The sequence below is a fragment of the Sander lucioperca genome, chromosome 23, assembly GCF_008315115.2.
Source record: "Sander lucioperca isolate FBNREF2018 chromosome 23, SLUC_FBN_1.2, whole genome shotgun sequence".
In the NCBI taxonomy this organism is placed as follows: Eukaryota; Metazoa; Chordata; class Actinopteri; order Perciformes; family Percidae; genus Sander; species Sander lucioperca.
Window position 1 is genome coordinate 20,656,868 of NC_050195.1, and position 26,488 is coordinate 20,683,355.

A 26,488-nucleotide genomic window follows, 5' to 3' on the forward strand; every position below is an offset into this window, starting at 1 on the left:
GAGAGGCCCACTGACAGGATACAGACCTCACTCTCTTTTGCTTTACAGTGTGTGCCATTTGTAGGGGCCACTCGAGTGGAAACCTTAGCTATAGAGGATGTGGTGGCTGCTGCAAAAGACAGTGATTTTATAATAAACTGAATTTCAACTGGCTGTGTGGATACAAGCAAAGTTATAAAGTAGGTAAAAGTACATGCTAATCTTAATCTGCAAATTCAAGGCTATACACTTTTGCATATAGTAAAATGTTTTTCATTTTTTTTCCAAAGGACCGTCATGGTATTTTTGCTGAAGTAATAAGTTGCATTGTTTGCTTGGGCCTCCAGTAAATGGCTGAACAAGCATCTTTTCCTTCTTCTCAAGAATCAGGAAAAGTGGCTGATCAAACAAAGGCTCCACATTTCAGCAGGGGAAGAAAATGAATAAAATGGAAAACAGGGGAGACCAATACAGCATAACTGGGCCACCAGTGCAACAAAGCTGCCTGCATTATCCATTGTCTCACTCATCACACGGCCCCACTTGTCCTGACACAAGTGACTCACAAACAAATGCAAAGTCAAAATAAATAAACAATTTAATAAGCAGGGGCTGTGGGGAAAACGCGCAAGATTTCCATTGTGGGGCATGCTTTATTTTCCCCTTATCTACTGGGTAGCGAGCGCAAAAGAAGCATCGTGTAAGCATTACGATTACATCGTGTGGGTTTGTTACCCAGGAATGTAAGATGCACTCAGCTCATTCTGCTGTGTAGCACACAGGATCCCTCATCAGCCCTCCAAAGCATCTCAAGTAGAGAGGTCTGAGGGACCAAGACGCACGCGAGGATAATCTTATTAGCTCCGCTGAAAACTACTGATGGGCCGTGTTGTTACAATGTTTGTCCTTGACAAAAAATATGAACACTCCTCATTTGCACAGGCTTTTCCTATTCAAATATTGTGCAGTGCACTTGTGGTCAGCTGTTTGCTGTTGGAATGCTATTAGGATGCTGGAGCTCAGGTGTAAAAATGAATTAAAGTCAGGTAGATCTTTTGTAAAACCTTAATGCAAAAAAAGCATAACATATGAGGTTTTTTTTCCATGCAGTATTCACGAGATGCTTTACTGATTCAAAACATGAATCAATAAATCATCTCAGTAAATGTATCAATGTTTTAAAATGTGGCAGTAAAAAGCGGGACTCACACATCATTGTTGGATGATATAGAAACATGTAAATGACTGACAATCTGAATAGCTTAACCATGTCACAGTATACAAAAGGGTGAGAAGGCCTAGCACTAAACTGTTTGCATGTGCATAGCTGGGATTTGAAATGTGTGTGTGTGTGTGTGTGTGTGTGTGTGTGTGGCGGGGTGTGACTAATTCCTGCTAAATGGCCCTTACTTGAGGGGCTGGTCCCCATCAGCTGTAGGCCAGACTTAGTGCCATCTGGGCACAATGTTAAGTTTCACTGAATGAGAGCCACAACCACCAAATCTCCAATTCCCCCCCCTTCCCCTTTGCCTTCCAGGGCCAAGGGCAAGCCATAAGTGCACTGCAGTGTTGAACACAGCATGGAGACCTAAGTATGTGGTTTTCTCTGAGAGCCATTGAGTTTTGGAACACCTCCTCAGTCGAGATTTTGAACCCACGACTTAAAGGGCCTCATCCCCTCACTGACCTTATCCAATGCAAACACATGCAGCCTGAGCCAGCGCATTCTGTTTTATTGCTAGATTCAGCTAATCTCGCTAAAGGGCTGCGACTCCTCCTCCCTCTTTGCTCTTCCTCTCAGTGTTTTAGTTATTCCAGCTGTGCTGGAGCCCTTAATAGCTGCGAAATGTGCAAAAACACACATCGTACACGCAGGAAAACATGTGCAGGCATGCAGGGGCACAGTGAGGTACACACACATGCAAGCACGCATACATGAACACACACACACACACACACACACACAGTCTCATGCTCCTCCCTTCCTCCATTCATTTTCTCCCCCTCTTATTCCACTTTTGCTCACAATCTCCCTCAATCGTCTCCATCTCCCATCTCTCCCCTCCCCTCTAACTCGCTGTGCTGCGGTGCGTTTGTGCTGTGTTGATAAGCCTAAGATAGCAGATCTCGGTGGTCGCTGATGTAATGATGATGAATGCTGTGGCGCTGCCAGTCTCCCCCCTCAGGGGGTCCTCGACACTGAACAGTCGCCCTAATGAAATGAACACAAATACAGTACCCCATCTGTGAGGGGGGGTTGCCAAATCTAAGAAGACACTTCAAGAGTGTATATAAAAATGTCCCTCAGTTTCTGAGTGTGTGTTTGTGTGTGCCATGCATTTGCAAATGTGCTCCTAATGACAGAATGCAGTGGACTAGGAGGTATACCTTAAGCAGATTCATAGAATTAAGCTTGTAAAGATGGAGCCTTTAAATAACAAAGGCAGTGATTTTTGGTAGTGGTAGCAGCCGTTTAAGCTCGCATGAAAAAAAGGAAGAAAAAATGTTGTTTTTTTTCTATCAAAGGCAAAAGTTTATTTTAGTGTTTCACTTTGATGTGTACAATTTGCAGATGACTTTCAACTCGGTGCCTTTGTCACCAAGGCGTATAATTTATGTTAAATTGATTTGCTTAATGTGCTTATAAAATAAGAATGTTTTTTTTTCTGAGGGAACAGTCTGAATTGTGGTATTTTAAACCTGTTTAATCGCCTCCCTTTCTGTGTGGAAGGATTACAGTTGAGCACAAATAAAGATACACCCTCTTTCTCTCTTCTCTAATTGGGTGTAGGACAGACATTTCATGGGAAAGGCATTAATATGAAATTAACATTTATTTTGAGTAACAACAGAAACCAATGCCTAGTTTTTGTGCCAGGCCTCTGTGACACACCACTGATGCAGGTAGTCCCCATACAGATGCTTATTTCTCTGCTGTCTCATGTAAATGCATATAACAATCTGATTTCTGCACGTGGCTTATGAGTACATTAGTGTTTCTTGGAAACACTCAGTGGTGGTTCAAAGTGTTAAATAAAAATTGACATGACATTCAAACTAGGATCTCTGTCCTCAGATTTTGGAAGGATAAACCTTTTCACATTACTTTATAAGCATTATTTCTGTATTGATGTAAACACAGATGGAAGTGTCTTTGTGCGAGTGAGTTTCTAAAAGTTTTTGGAGAGTTGGACAGGGGTGAAAATGAGCAACGCGAAAGGCGAAAGCAGATACAGGAACATCTGCAGGATTGGGTGTGGGCGTCCAGGTCAGAGGGATTATGGGTGAAAAGGTCCTGCTTTTAATTGCTGCTTTGGAACTGTGGCCTGCCTAGTGGAACACAAAAGACCAGTCAGACACGCTTCAGTGGCTCGGACTTGTGAATATTTGCCCGACTAGTGGAATGCCCCGCTTGATCCTCACCTCCCCTATAAACCCCAATCCTGACCCTCATATTCACTGCACTTTCTAGCTCTAGTCTGACTCACCTGGGGGCGACAGGAAGACACACACATACATGTATGCTCGCTCCACACGCAAAGCATGTTGGGAGCTATTCAGTAACAGCTGTAAAATAGGTTCTCTCCTTGTTTCTTTTCCCTCCTTCACTGCTTTTGCTCAAATCTAGTCATTAGAAAGATGTAATGCCAGTTACAAAGAGGGAGACTAAAAAGTTTTCTTTGATCGCACTCCACGCCAATGAAAGTGAATGAGTGGCACCTATGATCAGTTCTCATAGTAGGAATTTACAACTATGCATGTGCAGACGTACATGCACGGCACATATTCTGAAGATTAATCCACTCATGCTGCAAAGAAATGAAAGCATTCACTCTATCAAACACATGCAGCAGTGATTTGAGATGATATCTGTGCAAGTAGAACAAAAATGTCTTTGGTTGGGGATGACGGCTACACATGTATTCATGCGGGAGTGATTAGAGGACGAGCTCTTGTTTAATTCTGTTTTGATTGGTAAGGCAGTAATTGCATTGTGTTTTTTTTTCCTTCTTTTTTTTTGTAAGCCAGCAATTGCTTACAGATGTTGTTGTCGGGTCAGAATGGATGACAGACTCTGGTTTTTCAGGGGGTTGGGAAAAAAACAAACAAAGCGCACAGTGTTTGTCTGAAGTTTACCCCTCACCACTTCCCCCTCGCCTTCCCTCCTTGGGGAGTTGGTAAAAATCAGCTCCCTCCCTTCTCTTGTAGTTTCAGCAGCACTCCTCTGTTTGCATTATAGCTGACTTTACTGCTGGCCTTTGCATCCATGCATGTTTATAGGGTGGAGGACAAATAAATAGTACAGTTGGGTAATTTGCTGGTCTTTATTGGAAAGAAAATGTTAGTCAGACTAAATATTTCCAGTAATTATCCATGAATTATGTAGTCTGACTAAAGGCTTTGTATTGGACCAAATGAAGCTGTCCTGTACTTTGTGTAAATGAGTGGTTGTGGTGTATCACCGTGTTGTCTCCATAATCAGAGACCTCCATGACCTAGATAGAGTTGAGTTTGTAGACAGCCTCTGAGGTGCTGAACTGAGCAGCATGTCTGCTAGACTGTTGGCTGAACCCCTTCTAAACCCACAGACAGTATTAACTTGAACCACCTTTATTCTTTGAACGAAAAATTGCCCGGCACCATGATATTCCCAAAAGGGCCTTCAAACAATCCTTGTTTTTTCAGGACTGTGAATGTTTCTCTCTCTGTGGTATCCCCTTAAGGTTTCTCCTTTCTCTCTGGAAAGACTGCTAGAGCAGGATTATCAGTATATCCACAAGCTTCTATTCTGAGATATAAAACCTAGTCAGGATGTCCTGCCTTGCTATGTTTATAGTTTTTTTTGACAATAAGTCAGAAGTTTAGTGTGACATAGTTGAAAATAAGGACAGCTAAATTTTGGATATTTGAACCACAGTTAGCAGAAAAGGAGATCAGCCTACCGACAATCAGATCAGAGCCCAGCAGGTTTGAGTTAAAATAAATCAGGGTGAGCTGGTGGATTGACCCGTGGTCTGCTCTGGGCATCATGCAAAGTGAGGATTGGATCTGAACTTTTTCTCACAAGGTTCTCAGTGTTGAAGTCTTTTCTTGAGGGCACTCTATTGTTAAAATGTTCAATCAAGCAAGAAATACTTTATTTCTAAACTTAATACACAAATCAAACCAATGATTCACTTCGCTTTTACAAGCTTTTTCTTTTACGAGAGCCAAACAAAAATTGTCTTATGTGCTTCATGTCTTTCATTCAACCGTCCTTTCTACCTTCTTCTGCTTCTCCACCAGTTATCCCGTCTCCATGAGGTGTTGAGGAATGAGAAATCGCCATGGAAACCCATTCCCAGGCCAGTTCAGCAGCTGAGAAGAAGAAGAGGGTGGAGACCATTGTGGCGACCAAGGGCTCATCAGCGCGCAATGACATCAGTGAGAAGGCGGTGGCCTCCAGCACCACCTCAAACGGTACGTGTCACCTATAACTGCACACTTAGCCGCTCTGTGGTTAATGTAAATATAATTTTGGTCTTTTGAAATACACCCAGTTTTGGAAAGATTGGTCCATTAATCAGCTTACCAGTTGAGTAATGGGAACATGGAGCCCAAAAGCATGAGTGACAAAGTGATAAGGCACAGGTAAAAAAAAAAAAAAAATCACTGCACCTCAAACCGTTTAAAAAATAAACCCAATAAATGATAATACATTTTAGATTTTTTTTAAATCCAGCCATAGCTTCACAAATTTTAGAAAAAATGTTAAGATTTTGCTGGTGATCTGCTGATCTTGCTTAGCTGTCCCATCTGTTAATCATATGTCATCTCTAACTTGTGGATAAACGTGCCACTGAATTACAGGTTTCACCTATTTGTATCATAAATGTTTTCACAAAGGCTTGCAGCATCTCATTGTCGAGGCATTTTTTGATGTTTTCCAGACCTCTGTGAGCCAGAGACGGAGGTGTGGCTACCATACATAGCAACATATTTGATCATCGGGGTCACTGACCCACTGGGGACAAAGGAATGTTTTTTTTGCTTATGCTCTCATTACTTAAAGATGAAAATGACCAACTTCCAAAAACATGATTTTAAAGCTCTAGACACTCGCTAATCTTTGCTCACAATACTTCTGTTTGCTTTCCCCCTATTCTTGTGGTGAGTCACATACAACCCTTACTGGTAGCAAAACTCTGGCATGTTTACATAGCAATGTCTTCAACACATGCTATTAAAAGCGCTTTGGATCTTACAGTTCATCAATCCTGTCGTCATTCAGCTTTTCATTCTTAATTCAGATGCTGGAATGAGAAATATTAGATGGCGATTTATTTCTTTTTTGGCTGGAAAGCCTTGGAGCAAGTCATAACAACACCAGAGTTGAGATCACCACGGCCTAAGCTGCAGCTGTGCTCATTAGCAGTGAGAGAATTTTGAGGTTTTTGGGTATGGAGGTTTGGCTTTAGTAGCTGGAGCTGGTGGCCTGTCAGGGAGTTTTCTGTCACCCCGCCATGGACTCTGCTGATGTCAGTGATCATCCAAAGTGTGAAGAGGAGACAAACAATCCAGGAAAGGGTAAATAAGTTGCTGTGACTTGCTCCCCATATGGGAGTTATCCCAGGAAGTGGGTATGGTAATGCATCCTTAAGCATCTTGGGAACACTCTCACTCTTACTCATTCCCAGATGGCCAGCACTCTTTTATTAATTAAAGGGGCAGCAAGGAAAAAAAGGTTTGTTGTGGAAAACGCATGGATGTAATTTGGCTCTGTGATTGTGGATTTTTCTTCGTAATGTGCTGGTAATTATAGCTCTGAACAGCATAAGGTTTGTCTCCTACACCGACTCAGCCACGTCAGACGATACACTACAGCTTTAAGCAATGTTGAAGTCCCTAAAATACAGTAGTCTCATAATTCACTTGGCGAAGGGAGGGATGATAGTTATCTGCAGAGAAAGGTCCCTTTTAGATCCCAATCTCTCCCTCGTGGAATCAGAAGATAGCTTACACATTCTTTGTGTTGTTATAATTACAGCACATTCCCAAGTCGCCCCCAGAACTCATAACCTCTTATCAGGTGTAACCCTACACTCGCCTCAACTTTAACCCCCGCAGCCCCTGCCCCACCGCCTTCATCCAAACAAAAGGTAATTGTGAGCAGCTGTGAAACCCCAGTGACTGGTTCTCCTTAGGAAGGCCCGGCAAAATATTTCCCCCCGTCAAGCAGAACAGCGGTCCCTGATCTCAGCGCAGCGGAAACCCCGTGGTGCGCCCGGTAACACGGTGCTACGATAAGTTGTGAAAAGTGGAAAATAAGTAGGGGGGGTGGGGGTGTAGTGGACTTCGCCGATGTTGAGCTTTCCAAAGAAATCTTTGCTTCCTACATAATTTTTCTGTGACTGGGATCAGCTTGCAAACAGTTATTGATTTGATCAAATCGGTTCTGATTAGCAAACTGCACTTTTGTCTGGAAACTGATTTATCTCTAAAATCTTCACTTTACGTGCACTACGGGGATAATTCTCTTCCTCCACTCTGCCTTCCCCTCTTTTTCCTAGTCTGTAAGTTTTGTCCAAGTTGAGCAGACCCAGAGTAATTATTGAGTCCTGGTAGAGCGTTCCCACATGGTTGGCTAAATGGTGGCTTCATCCTGTGTGCCATTCATCTCTGTGGCCCCTCCTCTTGCACTGACAGCTCAAAAGAGCCGACTGTGCCACAACAATGCTGTGATTGGTGCTCTTTAGGAGGGGTTCGGGGGGGTGCTTTCCCCTCCCACCCTCATCATTCGGCAGGCAGGTGGACCACAAAGTCCCCTGATTCTTTTGTTGGGTCCCGGGCTAAAAAAAAAAAAAAAAAAGATGTCCATGCTTCTTTGCTGAATAAATCCTGTCGTCATGGGATAATTTGCTAATAAAAAAAGGAGAAAAAACAGAGGGTGGGGGCTAAAGCATTGGTTATTTGCAAAGGAGAATAAGAAGGGGAAAAAGTTTCTGGTTGGTTGGACTTTTATGATATGGGTGCTGCTGATTTAAGGAAAGAGAGGGAGGTTATTGTAAGTAACAGGATGGGAATTTAAAAATGGGGAGCAGAACAACTGGATATAGTTCAGAAAATTGTCAGGGAATTCTGTTTTAACATAACACAGCCTCTGTAAAGCAGGTTATGAAGCGGGTGAGTTGGGACCTTTTAATAGTCATGCTTAAAAGGGCAAGAGCAAGGGTCTCAGAGACGAACAAGTTAAGCCTTAAAGGGCAACAAATGTTAGGCGTTCGTGTAGGTTACCAGAGAAATCCCTAAGCAAATGGAAAGCGTGGCTAAAGTGTTTAAGAAAAAAAAAGAACACTTGACTGCTTTGAAGAAAAAAAAATTAGAAGGAAGAATGATACAGAGAGAGAGGGGAAGAGATAGAGGAAGAGTGAGGGCCACCTTCTTTTTAGGGAGCCATTTAAATGATCAACAGTAAATAGAGGGGAATGTCATCTGACAGAAATAAAGTTCCCGTTAACAGCGGGGATGGAAAGTAATTTACAGATACGCTGTCCCCGCCATCTTTGTGCCTCCCAGATAAGGTTTCATTTCAGAAACGGATAGGAGACATTTTCACTTACGGGCCCCCATTCTGGGACACCTGTGATAACAGCTTGTGGACCCCTAATTGAAAATGGGTTTCAAAATGGATTTTCACTTTTCTTCCACCCTCTCCCCCCCTCCTCTCCATTCCCTCCCTCCCTCATGACTAACCCCCCCCCCCCACCCCTCACTGTCAACACCCAGCTCCATCCCTTTTTTCCTTGGCGTTCCCTTGTCGTTGGCAGAGGGAGGCAATATTGGAAGGGCAGGGAGGGAGTAGGGAGGGAGGCTTGGGGGAAATGGAGCATTGGGAGCGGATCATCCCTCAGCCCGTGTCACAGCTATGACAGGCGCGTGATCCGTCTTATTAATGAAATCATTGATCACTTGATGGGACTCATAATCAACTGTTTCTCCACTGTGTCCTGCCCTATCTCCTCCTCCTCCTCCTCCCTCCTCATGCTGCCACCTCTGCTTTCCACTTTGTATCCCTGTTTTATCCCCCCTTAAATATGATCCAATCTTTTTTTTTTGTAACTGAAGACAACAATGATTAATAAATACATAAAATTAGCAAGAACACCCACAGTCTGCCTGACAATGTATGCTGACAAGTGATTCAGGGGCTCTGATGGCGATTTAAAAATGACAACAATTGCAAGAAATATATCTGTTTACGTCCCTAAATTGGCCTTTTCTTTTAGAGGAAACAAGTTGGTAGTTATTTTAAGAAATGCACTTTGTCCTTTGTGCATCACTGCTGCTAAAAAGTGATCTCTGTCATCTGTATTTGTGCTGTATGTATTTCATGAGGACCAGAGGAGGAAGCAGGGGCCCCTCTGTGTTACCCTACTCTGGGCTCTGCCTGTGGGGGCTAATGAGAGAGGACTGATGGAGGGATAAGGGACCTCATGGGAGCTCTGGCTGGCCCACAGGTCAAACAGCACAATGGAGGAGGCGTTATAGAGCCTGACACACAACCCCACGCAGGAAAACTGGCTTTTAGTGTCAAAAGACCTCTGTATGGTACATAAATAATACATAAAAAGTTATTATGTAAGCAGAAATGCATAGAAGAAAATACAAATGTATCCACAATAGGATAGGACATCATGAGGTTTCAGAGACATATATGTATCAAATTTCAAATCTACCTGTAGATTTGGGTTTGTAAAGTCACACAGGCCCCATGTGCACACTCTGTGGATGTGCATTGCCTTTACTGGTGAGCCATAGCCATTTCATGGACCTCTGCACTGAAGGCAATTTCCTGCAGCAGCAGGGGGACAGGCTTTGGCAGAGCCACCTCACAGGGTCCTGAGGCGCAGGATTAGCTTAGCCTCGCTGCTACTCAGGGCGGAGGGGAACCTCAGCTGCCCAGCCCAGTCCAGCCCAGCCTGGCCTCTCTTGTCTGGCACACTTCCGCGTTCCCAGATCTGCCTGCTGGAGCTCCACTGCTCCTTCACTGCTGGAAGATGCATATAAGCCACTGCCTCAAGACTTTTGCACGCTGTGGAGATGGCGCCAGAATTCAGCTGTAGTGGAATTGCATCTTTGTTTTTTTTTTGGTCAGTGATCATCCAACTTGTTTGCCTTGGTTGGTTGAGACGGCATATAGCTTTGAACCTCAAAATTAACAGATTCCGATAATTACAATTTTTTTTGTAGTTTTTGTAGTTTTGGTTATCATTTCTAATCAGTTATGATAACATTGGACTCACCAAAGCATGTGCTGATGTCTGGTGACATATTGGCACAATGCAGTTGTACAGGGAAAGAAACTCAATCAGTCAGAAAATCAGACATGCTGTAAATAAGACCACTACTTTTTTGGATGGATAAAACCAAAAAGTGAGCAAGCCTTAAATGTCAGTCCTTTGTTGCACGGGAAAATTGGACAGATGCACAACCATGGTAATAACAGCCGCTCCTACCATAGTTGGTAAAACCTTGCTTTTCTTTTCCAAACAAGTTTAGCAGCCTGGAGTTAAAAACCTGTATGATTGTGTTTCTTGGACTTCCGCATTCCCAGATCCTGACAATTAACTTGGTGAGTACAGTGGTATTACAGATAGAGATGATGGCCAAAACCACAAAAATGTGACCCAAGTTGTAACCTATGTTGTAGTTGAATTTCCCCTTTAATTTGACTTGAATTCATTCAAGCAATCTCAGTTTGATATCTCAGTCATATATTTTTTTATTGTAATATGTTGTGATAGTTCATGCTGACCATCACAATGGCTCATTGGGAGAAGCTGAGATCATTTTCACTGACACGCTGAGAGCCAGAATGGCCTTGGAGTCAGAGGTCACCCGGGTCAGAGACTCTGAGCCAACGGCCAGCCTCACAAAGACAAATCAGCCTGCCCTGTGTGAGAGGATGGGTAGGTACATCAGCCAACATTGCCCTGCTGCATCCCAGCAGAACTGCAGCCCGGCCAGATCTTATTCCTCTCAGAGAGGGAGGCGCAGGGGCGACCACTGGCCCCATAAACTCATAAACCCATAAAGTAGGGGAAACAGTAGTTGATTATTCTACCACTCTGTCCATTTGTCGGTAGGCAGCAGTGGCCTCCCTCCTGCCAGGAGGAACAAAGCAGGGGTGTCCTGACCCTGCCAGGAGGATTTATTGTGGTATGTTCTTTTCCGCGTCCTCTCTGTTTTGTTCGCTCGCTCACGCCTCCTTACCACAGTTGGATTCTTGTTGAATGGGATGAAGTAGCAACTAGTGGCCTTGCCACCAGGGTTGGAGTTTATATGAAAGACTACAAGTGAGCTCATCTTTTGCATTCTGTACGCATTAAGATACTATAATCAACAAAACAAGTTTTCTTTAAGATAATCTGTATTATACGCATGTTTCATTTTTTTTTAAAGTTGCTTGTAGCAATATAAGTATAAGCATAAAAGTATTAAGGACATAAAAAACTATTCATACCCTAGCTTGTTAATAATTGGTTCTCTGTGTGCAAAACAAATAATTCATCATTAGATTTCATATACATGTTTTATGTGTACATTACAAATAATAAGATACAGCAGTTTTAATATTTATGTCTTTTATGTGCTTTCCCCCTCATCAAGTACATTTGTCTTTCTAACATGTTGGCATAGCGGCAGCAGTTATTTAAAATGATAAATCAATATGTCATTTTTAAAGAAGTCATTGAGGTAAATATAAACAGCACGCATTATAGTTTTAAAGAGACAGCATGTGAACTTAGTTTGCTGTATCAAAATCACATGAACATTTCTATCAAAGTCTTTGGTTCATGTCCAGTTAAACTATTTTTCTTGCCTGGAGCCTGAAACGTATTTTGTTGTCTGGAGCTGTGTATGTAAGTATGTTTCGGGCCACTTTCCGCTCTCTGCTCAAAACTCACTGGATTAAATCAAGACATGCTTTGAGGTTTGAGAGAGCAAAAAGGCCCTATACCCCCTAATCTCTCTCCCCTGACCTCCACACCCTCTGGGCCTTGACTCTCACCCTTCTCCCTGCTCCCCCTCCCCTTTCCCCGCCCCAACTCTCTCCCTCACAGTGCGAAAGAGGAGCTAGGATCAAAGGCTATAAACCATGGCAGTGATTTCTGGTGATTGATTAGAAGCAGAGGTTGAGAAGCAGCCGCTCTCTCCCCTCCATTCTTCCCACCCTCTGGTGCTGCGTACGCACTCTCTCAGGGCTCTCGTAAATAGCTCAGGCTTTAAGTGGGAAAAGAGTTGCCACGATGGGCAGACAGAGCCCAGAAACACATCCGTGCCGGGGCGGCCAGGCCAGTTTTTCAGCTTCTTCCTCCTGGATGGCAGGGGGGTGTCAGTTGATAAGAACCATTTGTTGTCTTGCTTGGATCTGGGGAGGGACAGTGTAATCCCCTCGCCCTGGTCTGTTCGGAGAGCTGGAGGAAAAGAGCAGAGGAGAGGAGGAGGAATTGATTTTCAGAGAGAGGGCATGCGGAGAATTGAACTCAGATGTGTAGCAGAGACGGGGTTTGAAAGAAACATTCTACTTGCGGGGAAACACATGTCTGTAGCTTACAGCAGAGGGGCCGTGCAATTTGAACTTGAGCAAGTCCTCCTAATGTTAATCAATTGCATAGCTGTCTTTCACCATTCTCTCCCCGCCTCCTCCTCCTCCCACTGTCCCGAGCCCAACTCAGCCTGGAGGCCTCTTGACAAGCAAGTGGTCCTCTAAAGGCATTTTAATAGGCCATGCGCATTCAGAGCCATTGAGATTAATACTTGAACCTAATCTCCCACATGCATGCTTTTGCACAGAGACACAAATACACATGCACCTCCATCCGTCTTTCCTACCCTGCCTGATCTCACCTGGAGCTGTGAGGCTAATGATGTTCGGAGTGTGGGCCTCGCAGCGACAGCTCCAGTCCCGGGGAGATGTGTCTCATGTCAGACTTTGCGCCAGACAGACTCCAATAAGGAAAGGGGGGCAGCGGTGGGGTGGGGTGGGTGTTCTTCAACACAGCTGGAGCGAAGCCAAAACTAAAAGTGCAATTCTCTGAAGGTTTTGTTTTTCCTCTGTGGTATTTACAAAGTGATTGAGCGCATGTTTGAGTGTCATGGAGTATCTCATTACGCTTTTAAAAGCTTTTTATCCATCGACATGCTTTAAGATATGTACACATGCGTTGCATACTGTAGATACTCAGTCTTTTCTCTCACTTTCCTCGACGGCACGAAGCTGTACACACACACACACACACACACACACACACACACACTTGGTGCAGCTGGAGGATGGGCCGTCATTATTAACTGTTTGGCGACCTCATGACTTCATCTTCGGTGCTGTCAGAGGCGGCCCACATTATGTCTCCGCTCGGCTCAATGGGCTCTTTGTTCTGGCTTGGCTCTGGAGCAGCTCAGCATGGGGCTGCGTGAGTCCAACAGTCCCACTGCGGCTCTGGGGGGTGGGGGGGTTTAAGGATGGATGGAGGGAGGGAGGTAGTGAATGGAGAGAGGGAGGGAGTGTGCGGGAAAGGGATGAGGGAGATTGAGGAGATTTGAGAAAGACATGGGAACTGGGAGAATGAGGGATGATATCAGGAATCAGGAGTAACAAGAGGTTAGTGGGAAGAAAGTGTTAACTTAGATGTAGAAGGTGGGATATAGAGAGGTAAAAGAGGGGGAGTGAAGGATGGAGAGGGACGGGATTGCTATAGGCTACAGGTGAATCCTAAACTAGCCTAAAGTAGTCTTTTACTATGATGATTTTAAACACTGCTCTCCTTCCATCCCACTGAGTCAATATGAACACCGGATTATAAAGGCAACGTGTCATCTGAGCTGCACCGGCCATCCTTGTGTGGAATGTGGGATTACTGGCAAAGTAATGCAGAGATTAGAGAAGGAGGCGAGAGTGGAGCGAGAGAGGAGGATTGGACTGGTGGGAGTGACAGGAGAGGTCATACATGAAGAGAGCTCATTACTGAGAGGGGACAGCAACAGACGGGGAGAGACGTAGAGAGTAAGGAAAGAAGTGTTGAAGCAGGAGATATGACTAGAAATACTAAGGTTATTAGGTGATTTAGGAAGATACATAATATGTGGGCAGATAGATGACTGTGTTCCGTGTATGGGCTGCAACTTTTACTTATGTAGACTAAATAAAACTTCAAATGTCATTGTACCATTATCTGGCTGCATCCAAGCTTTCTTTTAACACTATCCCCAATGTTCCCCAACATAGAAACTTGAGATTCTCTCTGATAAATAGTTGTTACAGCAAATATCACAACTTTGTTTCTAAGAAGTCGGTTTGGTATGACAGATGTCCCTGAAAGTGACATCTGAAGATGACCTGATTTGAACTGTTGGCTGTATTAACATGGCTCCACTACAAGGTGTAACGCCCCCTCCCTCCATTGGTGGTGCAGAAAACAGAACTTCATCTCCATCGATTGGATGTTTCAACATCGTTGTACTATTGACTTTTTAATCACAAAATCAGATTTTTTTTCAAGGTAGTTGCTCATCTTTTACACTGGTGACTCAACAGAAATAATTTCATGCCTATGCAAACCTTAAAATCTTGGACAACACATATAACTCCTCTCTTTATAACATACTACAACATACACTCAGTGAGCATGTAGGGACTCATCGACCTAACCTGTGACATATAATACGATTGTCCCAGCCTCTAGTCCATCATATCGTCTAAACCTATAACTTTCACCCTGTATTGTGCCCTTTATTGCACTGCAGAGCCACTTATGTAATCATATAGAAAAGTATGGTGCCTTTTCCTTTCCCCCACTCACCTCCAGCCCCTTTCTAGCAGACAGTGGTTAAGTCTGTTTGGCCAACATAGCAGATCCTCTAATCGGCAGAGCTTTCCCTGCCTGTTGCAGACACTGTAATGAAGGGGTCTAGGTCTCACCTGTATTTTAAGGGGGAGAGGGGTGAATAACACCCTGTTTATCAAGCGGGCACTCCTATTCATATCACATGCTGGGGGCGGGTGAGGGTCAGGTCTAGGATTTTGTAGCCAACCGTCAGCCGTAATGATGATAGAATGTTGGAAGGCAAATGCTGATTGAAAGGTTCATAAAGAGTTCTTTGTGAGGGGATTTGGCACCTTTTAGGTCTTGATGACAAATAAACTGTGGAAAATGAACTAATGTTATTTTAGATAATTAATGTGTCAAGCTGTAAAGGCAAAAAGTAGATTTAATTATCGTTGTTTTTTTTGTTTTTTTTAACACTAGGTGACATAATATGTGTGTGCAGAACAGCCCCTCATTGTGGGAGCAGAGAAGGAGTCAGTTGAGTTGTGTTATTTTTATGGCATTTTGCTTGTAGTTTGGAATTCTGATTGTCATGCTCTCTGGTAAAAAGACCTTATATCCAAATGTGACAGGTTAGAAACTGTAAGCATTACCAGCTGCAGAATCAAAGGCCCGGGCATGCTGTTCATTTAACCCAAATCCGTCACCCTCATGTGTAGCCCCTGATTGAACTTGTAATGTACACATTCAGCAGAAGGCATTAGACTGAGACTAATGTACAAGTATGAATGTAAATTTACTCTCAGCACCTCTTTACCTGCAATATGTCAAAGGTTACTTAACTATAGTTGCCAATATATATTGGCTGGGGTATGTACAGCCACACTAAGCTGGCTAAATTCCAATCTTTGGAATCAATCAATCAATGTTTCACTACATACTGCCATTTGTGTCAACTGTAAATGGAGATTTTCAAAGTAGTTTTAGCCATTTTCTTACTGTTGAGGCATTTTAGGCCTAGCTCACACGTACATGGATATTTTTTTAAATTTTTGAAGGTTTTCTCTTCCTTCATTCTATGAAAAAATCCCGTCAACACAAGCACTGTTTAAAAAGAATCTCTGTCAAAATGAAAACGCAAAAACACAATTTGAAGCACTGTCAAGAGCGTGTCAAATCAACAGGAGGCTACCTGGCTGCAATGGCGCATTGATCACTCCGTAGCGCTTTCGGACGCCTCCGGTCCTCAATATAGTAAAAGAGTAACTTTACATTCACGTGTAAACATGTAAAAAGCTATGGTAGCAAGGTTAGAACCAGCACTATTTTGGGCAAGTCCGCCATTGCAAGAAATTTCGCCTAATTTGTTCCTCACAAAGGAGATACTGACGCACACTCTGACGTCACAAACCAAAAAGTCAATTTTCCCTGTCTACACAACAACACTGAAAAGGGTTTCTGAAAATTTTCCCTCTGGTTTTCCAAAATTTTTGTTTTCAGTGACCTAAAATGTTGTGTGTTTGTGTGTGGACGAAAGGCCAAAGCGCATAGAAATACCTATGTACATGTGGACTGAGACCTTCATGGAAAATGAAATGTTATTCTGGCTTTTACACTTCAGAGCCTGCTTAGTGTAGCCGTAGTGTTGTTCAAACATGGCTCTTTTGCTGAGTTGCATAGCAGGTGCGAGAATAGATGAGCAGCAACCGAGCAGGCACTGAATTAGACAGACAGATCTGAACATCCACAGGCCTAATCACCACAGAAGAGAGAGGGAGCGAGAGAGAGAGTCCACTCTGGACTTAGACGTTCACCAGTCATTGATAAAGTGCTTAGCAGCAGGAAAATTAATGAATCCGGCCCGACTGGGAGAGGGGGTTTTGGTGTTGAAGGGAAGGGAGAGGAAGAGGGGGAGGAGGGATGGTGTGCGGGGGGGTAATCCTGTTCCAGCTAAATGGCTGATCCCTCTCATTCCTTAGATATCAAATGTCAAGAGTTAAATTAGCCTGCTAGCCTCAGATAGGAGTTAACGTGCTTTTAAACGGGGCGGGGCGCTGCAATTCCTGCCCCTTTTGGGATGGCGGGCAGGTGCCTTTAAAGTGTCTAATTATCCAGCTCCTAGTAAGTACTGGCTGACTATCTTAATGGGGGCCTCTATGCCTCAGTGCAGTGCACAGTTATGCACTTAAACACATGTACCAAAATGTGTGAATGCACATTTTTAAACAAGCAGAACCACATTGTTTACGTAGGAGTACAAGTACAAGTAACAAATCAGCATGGCCTTATAGTTTGAACTATTAAAAAGTTAAATTAAAGAACTTTATGATTCTATACTGTCAGGTGGGAAACATCCATAAAGGCGTTTTGGATCATATTTGATGTGCTTGAAATTACTGTATTATTTTTTCTATTTTATCCAAACTGTTGGCTCTGTGTTTCTTTGCTTTGGCTGCATATCCATTTCTCTTGGCGAGCCAGTCCTAATCTGAGTGCCACAGACTTGGTCCGGATCACTCTGGTGTCAGAAGTGGGATTCCAATGCTGAGGCCCAGTGGAAAGCTGGCCCACTCTGGTCTGGTGGGCATTATGCCCAGATTCACCGTAAAAGACCCACTATCCCAAACGGACATATTCCTGCCCTAGTCTGCCCTAGGACAAAATCAGTTTATATTGTTACAGAGGACAGTTTAAATAACTAACAGGTTAGGGTTGATCATAGCTGGCTTGTGACTACCGGAAGCAATGCTAATACAGTCTATAAGCCAATCAGAGCACTAAATGGCATTTTTAGCTTTGAAGCCTTGATCAAATGCATCTCTTGGTGTTTGATTCCTCAAAGAATGCAGGCCAATGTGCCCTTTGAGTGAAAAACCTTAAAAGCCATAACTATCCATGGTCAAAAATGCATCATCAGTGTGCATTTTAGAGTCAGGGCTTTCAGCCCTCTCACTGCAATGCTCATTGCTCCCTCACAATGTGGGCCTGATGAAATGGTAGTGGGGTTTCGGGCTGCTCTATGGTGGGCCTGTGCCCCTAATGGGGGTATAAGGGGTAGCTAGGGGCAGGCGGAGGCTTGGCATGAGACAACCCTGCTGTGAGGCTGATTTGAGGTGAGCGACGGGAAGAAGGAAGGCGCCCAGCAGGCTTTGATTTGCCCCTCCCCAGCCCCGGGGCCTGGAGGCTGGGATGGCAAGATGTTGAGCTCTGGGTGCGTCCCAGAAGACCCCTGGCGGCAGAGAGAACAGGCCGGGACTGCGGGCTGTGGAACAGGGGGTTGGGGCGTGGGCTGCTGAGAGCCAAATTGAGATGTGGGAGTCGTCAAATTTTGCCTAGATGAATATTGAAGAGGGCATTTGCGAGCGCTGTGTGGGAAATCAGCAGCTCACAATAGAACGCTAACCAGGAGAGGGAGCATCCTGACCTGCCCATGCCTCTCTCTGCAATTCGTCAAAACATCAGTCACACGCTGATGGTTAAATAATGTACCACTGCGGATTCAATCTGCAGAGACAGAATCAAATATGAGTGCAAAGTTAAACGAAGTGAACTTTATGTGTGCTGAAGTTCTCCAGAGCTCTGTCAAATAGTTTGACTGGGGATTGCCAACTACCCTGCCCACCTCTATCAGGTTAATGACCTGATTCTGCCTTTTGACATTTAGAACATTTGTTTGTCGAATGTCATCCTTTTTAGGCAGATACAGCTCCATTAGGACTTGGTAACCTTCACATAATGCAGAACGGAACTCTGTTGTGGGGAAGGCATCCAGCTCCTCGTGGCACTGAGCCCGTCAGCCAAGAAGTTGATCAGAAAAATACCTCACACAATCGCGGTAATCCCCTGTGCTCTTGTTGTGTTGGGTTTGGTGGAGTTTGAGTGTTCTCTCTCCTTCCCTCATCTTTCAGCCTGCTCTAATCGTGAATGATTTCTTCTGTCTATAGCGCCAATGCCAGGGCCGGTGAATCAGGTACATAAGCCTAAGCCGCTTGGAGAGGTGCTCTTATTAAACTCTAGCCAGCTGCTGGAATTTTTCTTCCCCCTCTCATTGTTAATTGGGGAGTCTTGAGTCTTTCCCGGGAGTTGATTTGCAAGAGAAAGAAAAAAAGGAGCAAGAGATTATTGCACAGGAGGAGAGGAGCTTTGAAGAAGTGTTTTGTGATTTCACTGTATATCCTTCACTCCACTCTCTCCTTGTTCGCTCTCCATGTGCTCCCCAGCCAAAACCTGTTTGTGCCCCTGACAACAGTGCTTTGAGAAGTTCAAAGGTGGAACACAACATGTCTGGATTTGGCTCAGAGGTACAACAACACCTCCGATGTTTAGGCTTTTAGGAAAGCCGGTAATGCGGAGAAAGAGTTGCAATGTGCAATGGCCCTTTGTGCACACCTGAAACATACATGTCCCAGTTTTAGAGACTCTGACTGACTGAGTGCAGGCTGGAGGGCAATTTAGATGCTTGAGAGTCAAGGACAGATTGGCATGTGGAGGAACAGCAATCCTTGTTTTTAACCTCTGCCTCCTGAAAATACCTTCAAAAACAACAAGCCAAGGGTTTTGTTTCACTTTTCATTTCTTTGAATTGCCTGGGCACCCTTAACTTTCCCCCCCCCCCCCCCACTTGCCCCAGAGCCCAACTCTCAGAGGAATTGGCCCCACTCCATATCTCATTATCTCTTTTAAAATTTCATTTAGTCATTGCAACCACGCTCTCTTTTATGCCGCCATATTAAAGGCCATGCATAGGGTTTTCTCTGAAGGTATTCGCACCAGAGTTTTACAATAGAGACCCCAGACAAGGGGGAAAAAGGGAGAAACCCGGGCTTTAGGATTTAATGAGTGGCTTGCTGGGGGTGAAAGAAGGATAGAAAGCAAGTGAGGGAGAGCAGGAGAGAGTGCATTTGTAGAGGGTTAGAGAGAGAGTAGTAAGGGAGGAAGAATGCAGGAATGGAGCACCAGGTACTATAATAGTGGCAGAAAAAGCTCCTGAAATACTAGAGCTGGGGCGTGTGCTCTGATCAGGATGGCAGTGAGCACAATTACCTTCTTTTCAAATCCTTCAGTGACACTGCGGGAGGAAGGAGGACTTTGAAACTTGAAAGGCAAGAGCCTGCTTTCAACCTCAAACGCGAGCAGGAAAGGGCTCTGAAATTTGTTCAGTGCTCCCCATCCACCATTAGCTTGTTTCTTCCTCTCGCCTCCAGGCATTTAAGCGCTTTTTGAAAAGATGTTAAGAAATTCAATCACCATAGAGAGAGAGCGAGATAGTTCTTTTTTCTGTTTTTTTGAGAGGCATGCTTTCCTCTGGTCCACAGAGGACCGGCCTGCTGCTTTTGTATTGGGCTGAATAGACTTTGCAAACTGGTGGAGGACTGGATGTGGCAACCATGGGAAAAGAGAAGAAAATAAAAGTGGAATGAAAAATTAGGGAGGGAAAAAGGGAAAGGGTCTGTTGGGCTGATGGTCAGAGTTAGAGAAGTGTTGCAGGGTTGAACTTTTCAAAGTTGCATGTGTTTACCTGTGTCTGCTCTGTCTCCATTAGCCCGTTTTCTTTTTTTGACATGTTATAAGGATACAAAAAGTTTCCACCAGCAGGAACCGAAGAGAAACCTTACTTGAGATTTCTGGTTCTCGTCTACCAGTCCGAGGAGTCAATTGACCCTTGTGCTGCTGAGTGTTTGTTTAACCATTTAAGGTGCTATAAACTGAAATAATGAAGCCCCTTAAGGTGGTACATGGTAGAATGATGAACCCCCTCTGTGGGCTTTCCATGGTGACAGGAGGGGGATGGTGGGACTGCGACGCTGCTGGGATTGAACTATTAGTCGCTTGACCTCCCTTGGAAGAGAGAGACATATCTAAATAGCAGTGGGGGTCACTGGAGAAGGAGAAGAAAGAAAGTAAGAGGGAAAGAGAGTGAACAAGACAAATTCAAGTAGTGAAAAAATAGCAACGCAAAGTATATTTCTAAAGTAAGCAGTTAAGTCTCCTTAGTAGTTTTTCGTAAGTTTGGCAGAAGATGTTTTAGGCTATAGGCCTCCAACCTTCTATACTATCTGAGGCCCCAGTGATGAATTTATATTTATAATACATCAAATATCTGTATGAAAGTAAGAAAAAAAGCTCATTAATATGGACACAGTTTTTGCTTCCACAGATGTAATGCTAGATCCTCTAGATGTGAAAGAGTACACAGTGGAAGCACACAGCTACATGCTCTACCTTACTGTAGCAGTGCTTGCTCCCAGTGTAGTTTACAGTCTCGACTTCTTTCAATTCATGTCAGGAGATGAACCCAATACCGAAATCCCTTTATGTTAATATTGCGCTTTGCAAGAGCAGACCTATTAATCCAGCTTTAACCGTATAGTGCCATTATTCCCTTAATAAGATCACTGGCTGCGCAGTATAGGATTAAATACTTATATCATAACTGACACTGTCATTTCCTGCGGATGAGAGTGGCTTGCCTCTCTGGCTGTCAGTTCCGCGTTAGGAATCTTTGAATCTACTGCCAGTGCTTTGCTGAGGCACGGCTGGCCCGAAAGCTGGTAATGGATGTGGGAGAGTGAGGGGAATAAAAGAGGGACCCGTGGGTTGCTCCTCCTGCTCTCTCTTCTTCGCCTCTCTCACTCTTATTCTCTCTTCCTGCTTCTCTTGCTTAACCTCCCCCTTTCTGATCGCTTCTCTTCTTCTGTGAAGTGGTACAGCATTATGGCGGCCCTCTTCAGTGCTTAAGGTAGTGCTCTTTAATCTGGCCCTCTCCTCTGTTCTTAATTGGCAGTTGGATGCTGTTGGGTTGCACTGCATAGTGGGGGAGCCTTGCACCACCAGGCAGCTAATACAGAACCTCTGGCGCCAGCACAACAGCATTTTGCCAGGCTCTCAGTGAGCGACATTAACGCAGGAAAGAGCATTGGAGTAAACTGATAACCAACAGTTTATGGTGAAATCATAATTGCATATAACCGGGGCTGAACATGGGGACCATTCTGTAAAAGAGCTTAATCTGACAGCAACAAGTAAAGCGTCTCATCTCAATCTATCAAAGTACAAAACATATTTAGGCATTTTCTTGGCCTTCATGAGTGTGACATGCTATGCCAGTTTCTGAGCTAGTCTATATAGTATCGTAGTACAGAAAAGACTAGGTCAGGAAGCTAGCTGACCCTTATACATGTCAGTTCAGAGGTCCAGCCAAAGGTCAAGGGTCATGTCTTTTTGGTAGAGCTCAGCCCTTGAACTCAACTCCACATTTATCCTCTTTACCCAGCATGCCAGGAAGCTTTCTCCAGAGACCCCACTCCTCCTAATGTTTCCCTCAGAAAGACAGATTTAGTTTGAGAACAGAGAGACAGAGAGTGTGGAGAGAAGGAGAAAACAAGAGAATGAAGGAGGGCGGGGGTGATACAACCCATGACGCTGGTTAATGAACAGCTTGGAATGCAGACAGAAATTCTGTGTTGCCTCCTCAATGGGAATCCATTTCTTAAAAAAAAAAAAAAAAAAAGAACAGACTAAAACTGTGCGAAAGCAAGAGATTGGGATTTTTTCATCCATGGTGTCCATTTGCTCATACACCGTATGCCTCTGAACTCCCACATCTGGCACCAAACCCAGGCAGATTTACACCCATAATGCCCAGAAGGTTTTAGGTTTACAAAGCTGATCTCCAGCTCCTCCATTCACTCGCGCCTTCTACGTGAACTGACTTCCTCACTATGTGTGTTCAGAACATGCGTGTGTTCAGCTGTGTGTATGAAACATAACCATAGGAGGGAGAGAGATTCTCACCCTCTGCACCCAACTTCTATTCTTATATTTGCTCATAATAAATCAGCAGCTCATTGTTTTCCTCTTCCAAAGTTTTAACATCAGATTCTCCTCCTCTCTTTCTATCTATCTACCCTTTGCAGAAGACGAAAGATCAGGCACACCTTACCACCGCGAGAGGCGCAATGCCATCAGCTCACAGGCTCCCACGTCCCGTGGCGCTGACCGGACCGTAAGCGAGGAGCCCTCCACCTCCACAGAAGACCGCCCCTCCCTGCTTAAGAAGGAGCTGCATGGTTCCCTGCCCCACCTGGCTGACCACGCCCTGCCGTACCGAGGCACTCTGTTCACTATGGACCCTCGCAACGGCTACCTAGACCCACACTATCGTAAGTCCACTAGCCACAAAATTGTTGTTTATTTTGAAAGTGGAAAACTTGTAGATTTTGTTAAGTAAAGAAACTACACAGCTCAAGGACGTTTTTGCCTTACCCTGAGCGCTGAGGCCAAGTTTGTCTCTTTACTTTAGGTGAGAGGCAGAGCTGCCTGATGCTTGATCAAATCTGACAGATTAGCCTCTCTCTCTTGCACTTACTCTTGCATCGACACACACACACACACACACACACACACACACACACACACACACACACACACACACACACACACCTTTGGAACACATGCACGCACACTTGTCTTGTTTTGTGCCTGGGAAGTTAGTATGGGGAACGGCCAGCATAGCTTCTTAATTCCCTCATTAGGGGCCTGTCTGAACACAGTACTCTGCTTTCCCTCATCAACACACACTTCAAAGCCCCAAAGCAGCACCGCGTCAAACTTCGCTACCCCCTACTCTGCTCTCTCTCTCGCTGGGACTCAGAGAATGTGTGAGAGAAAGGCAGCGGGAGAGTGGGGGAGAGAGAGAGAGAGAGAGACTAATGGAGATGAAGCCTAAGAGATTGAGGTGAAGGGAGAGCTGTGGCTTGAGTGAGATACTAAAGATAATTTGAACAAAAGGTGAGATAGACAGGAGAAGTTAGATGAAAGTGAAGCTGTGTGTGTATGTGGAAAGAGAGAACAGGAGATAGATGACTGGGGAGTAAGAGGCTGATTAGGAGGTTAATTCAGCGGCCACTGTAGCCAGGACTTAGCCTGCAGACAAGGATTTGATGTGATAGCTTGTTTAGTTTGGTTAAATTGTCTCTGAATTGGGGCAGAGAGAGTGGGACAGAGTGATTCAGTAATGAAAAGTCCAGTGGACCCCAACCGTATACTGTAACTCTATTTATTCAGCCACTTCATTAGCTACTGCTCCCTCGTGCTTGGGTGCTTGAGAGTCACCAACGTGCCTCTTTAAGGGAAAGGTTACTCAAAACCATGCAATGGTGCTGTGGACAGGGCCCTCGAGGGCAGAACATTACTGCCCATTACATCCTGACCTAACTTAGCAACACTGCCACTTCTCATTTTATGTATGTGTGTGGGTATGTGTGAAGGAGCTCTGGAGGTTCCAGACCACTGAAGCCTTGGGGAAGAAGTGGGGAGAGAGACAGAGTGAGAGAGAGAGAGAGGGTGGGGTCATTCTGGGGCTTGGGGTCATGTGGAAAAGTCACAGTCTGAAATGGAGATTTCAAAAGCAGCAGGAAAAGTCAAAAGGGCCGTGGAGCTTCAAGAGGTTTTCTTTGTGCATTGGGGCTCAAGAGGCTGGAAGACTTGCAATCATCGAGGCAGAGTGGAGTCGAGCACAGCGAAGGATGCTGGGAAGCTGCAGGCACGATGAACATAGATTTTATCCTCCTTATGCACTGCATATCAGCAGTAATTTGATAATTTGTAATTTGTAAAGCAAACATTTGCCAGATGCAGCTTCTTAATATACAAGAATTTAAAGCTTTTGTATTTTTAATGTTGTGAATTGAATATTTTAGGGTTTTCTACTGTATACAAAACAAGCAATTTGAAGATGTCACATTAAGCTCTGGGAAATTGGGATTTCTCCTTTTATAAAACCATTTTCAAGACAATGTGATTAATTAATAAGTTGAATAAATTGTCTTCAGAATAATTGACGATGATGATAATTGTTAGTTGCAGCCTGGTAATGTTGTGAAGATATATAAGAATTACACAAAAAACAATGAAGACCCAATTTGTTATTAGAAGAAATAACACCAACAAAGACGGAAATGGCAACACAAATTTTGATTTAAAAAACACAAAGTCTGAAAGGCTTCTAGTGTTTTTCATTGATTCTTCAATTCTTTCATTCAATTCTCTGATCCTGACTCTGCCCAGGAAGACTTGTGATCTGAGATGAGAGCATTGCCGTGTAAAACACCTCCTCCTGGCCCCAGGTGTTGAGGACATGGGGTGTCCCTAAAGGCAGCGGTCTCATTCTGTCTGATTGAACCCAGTACCAGAGCTCAATCCCCATGAGCTCCAGCGGTCTGAGGGTCAGCAAAACGAAAGGGTTCCCCTAAAAACCTCCGCTTCCCCTCCCTTTCTCCCTCCCTCCCTCAGCTGCTTTGAACCAGAAGCCTGTAGAATCTGTCGCCACTCCTGCGCCACAAGGTGTAAAAGCCACTGGCTCCTGTTCTGGTTTCTGGTTCCATACACATGTGAGCAGACACACACACACACACACACACACACACACACACACACACACACACACACACACACAGCTCTTACTCCACCAGTGGTAGTCCCTCTCTATGAGGGCTTTGTCACCTCCTAAATTCATCCCAGGTGTGTGCATGTGTGTGTTTGTGATGGAGAGGGGGCCCTAAGCCTTTGTGCTGTGCTTGCATAGTGTGCAACGCCATGCAGCAGACAGCCAGGTAAATCCGATTACTCTTAGTGCTGGTGTGTGTCAGTGCTTAATGTGCCTAAATGCGATGGCACCTGCAGCCTCCCCACACCTGGTCGTTGGTTCATTAACGTGGTGGCGAATCTCTGGGAGGCGTGGGAGGCGAACAACAAAAAGAGAGCCGAGAGGAGGGGGTTATCTTCAGGGGCCTGTGCCGGTAAATCTCTGCTATTCACCCAGACTTGTGATCTCCCACTCCTCTTACATCCGTGGCCTAAGACTGTGTTTACTCTGGTATTTACACCCACTTCAGTGCAGAAAGGAAGAGACACTAAGGGAAACATTGCCCCTTTTGTTAGCATTAGCTAATTGTGGTGATGCCTGAGTCTTAGCCGCTTTTCTTTGGCAAACATTGGATAAGAGTCCACATCCTTCTTACCACAACACTAATACATGGGGCTTTGCTGTGGGATAAGAAGAAAGGATTGAGATGAGGATTAATGAGGGAGAATTCTTTTTTTTTAAGATCTTAATTGTGTAGAAGTGTGAATGGGATGTGCAGCGCTGACATCTGTTTACATTGTGCGATGATTAGCTGGTCAGTGGTCCTGCAGCAACAGTGAGCCCACTTGCTGGCGAAGCATCTCTGCTTCCTCTGAGGGGATCTTCTTCTTTAAAGTGTTTCTTTTTTAAACACTTGCCCTTCTTTGCCAGACTAAACACATCCGTGGAGGGACTTAAAGCACATCCTTTCAATGGCTTTCTTGCAAATGTTAAAACAAAACACCCGAGAATGTTTATCGAAAGGAAGACAACTGGAAGAAAGTAAATTTTCCAAGCTTTAGAGACAATGCTTAAGGATATTGGCGTGGAATAAGTTTTGTTGCTGTGCTGTATTTGTGATACAATAGGTAATTGATGGGAGCCGACACAACACATTAAGTGTGTCTCCAGGCTGTGATGGCTGCCTATCAGTCCAATATTCTTTGGGTTAGCTCATTAAAAAAATCTAGCCCAGATCTGGCTGCCAGGGCCTAATCCCTACACCAAAGCCTTGCTGTCCTTGACTGATCTCAGAAACCATGCCTGCTAAGCTAGAGGCAGTGGAGGTATGGAT

At 44.4% G+C, this 26,488-nt stretch overlaps 1 protein-coding gene across 1 annotated transcript in view; it reads left to right on the plus strand.

The window, feature by feature from the left end:
• gli3 (GLI family zinc finger 3) overlaps positions 1-26,488 on the plus strand; it is a 93,938-nt gene that overhangs the window by 11,395 nt on the left and 56,055 nt on the right. Inside the window, exons 2-3 of the mRNA XM_031292935.2 lie at positions 5,266-5,439; positions 22,706-22,951. Coding sequence (XP_031148795.1) covers positions 5,307-5,439; positions 22,706-22,951 — 379 coding nt within the window. The 5' untranslated portion in view covers positions 5,266-5,306. The remainder of the gene's footprint in view (positions 1-5,265; positions 5,440-22,705; positions 22,952-26,488) is intronic.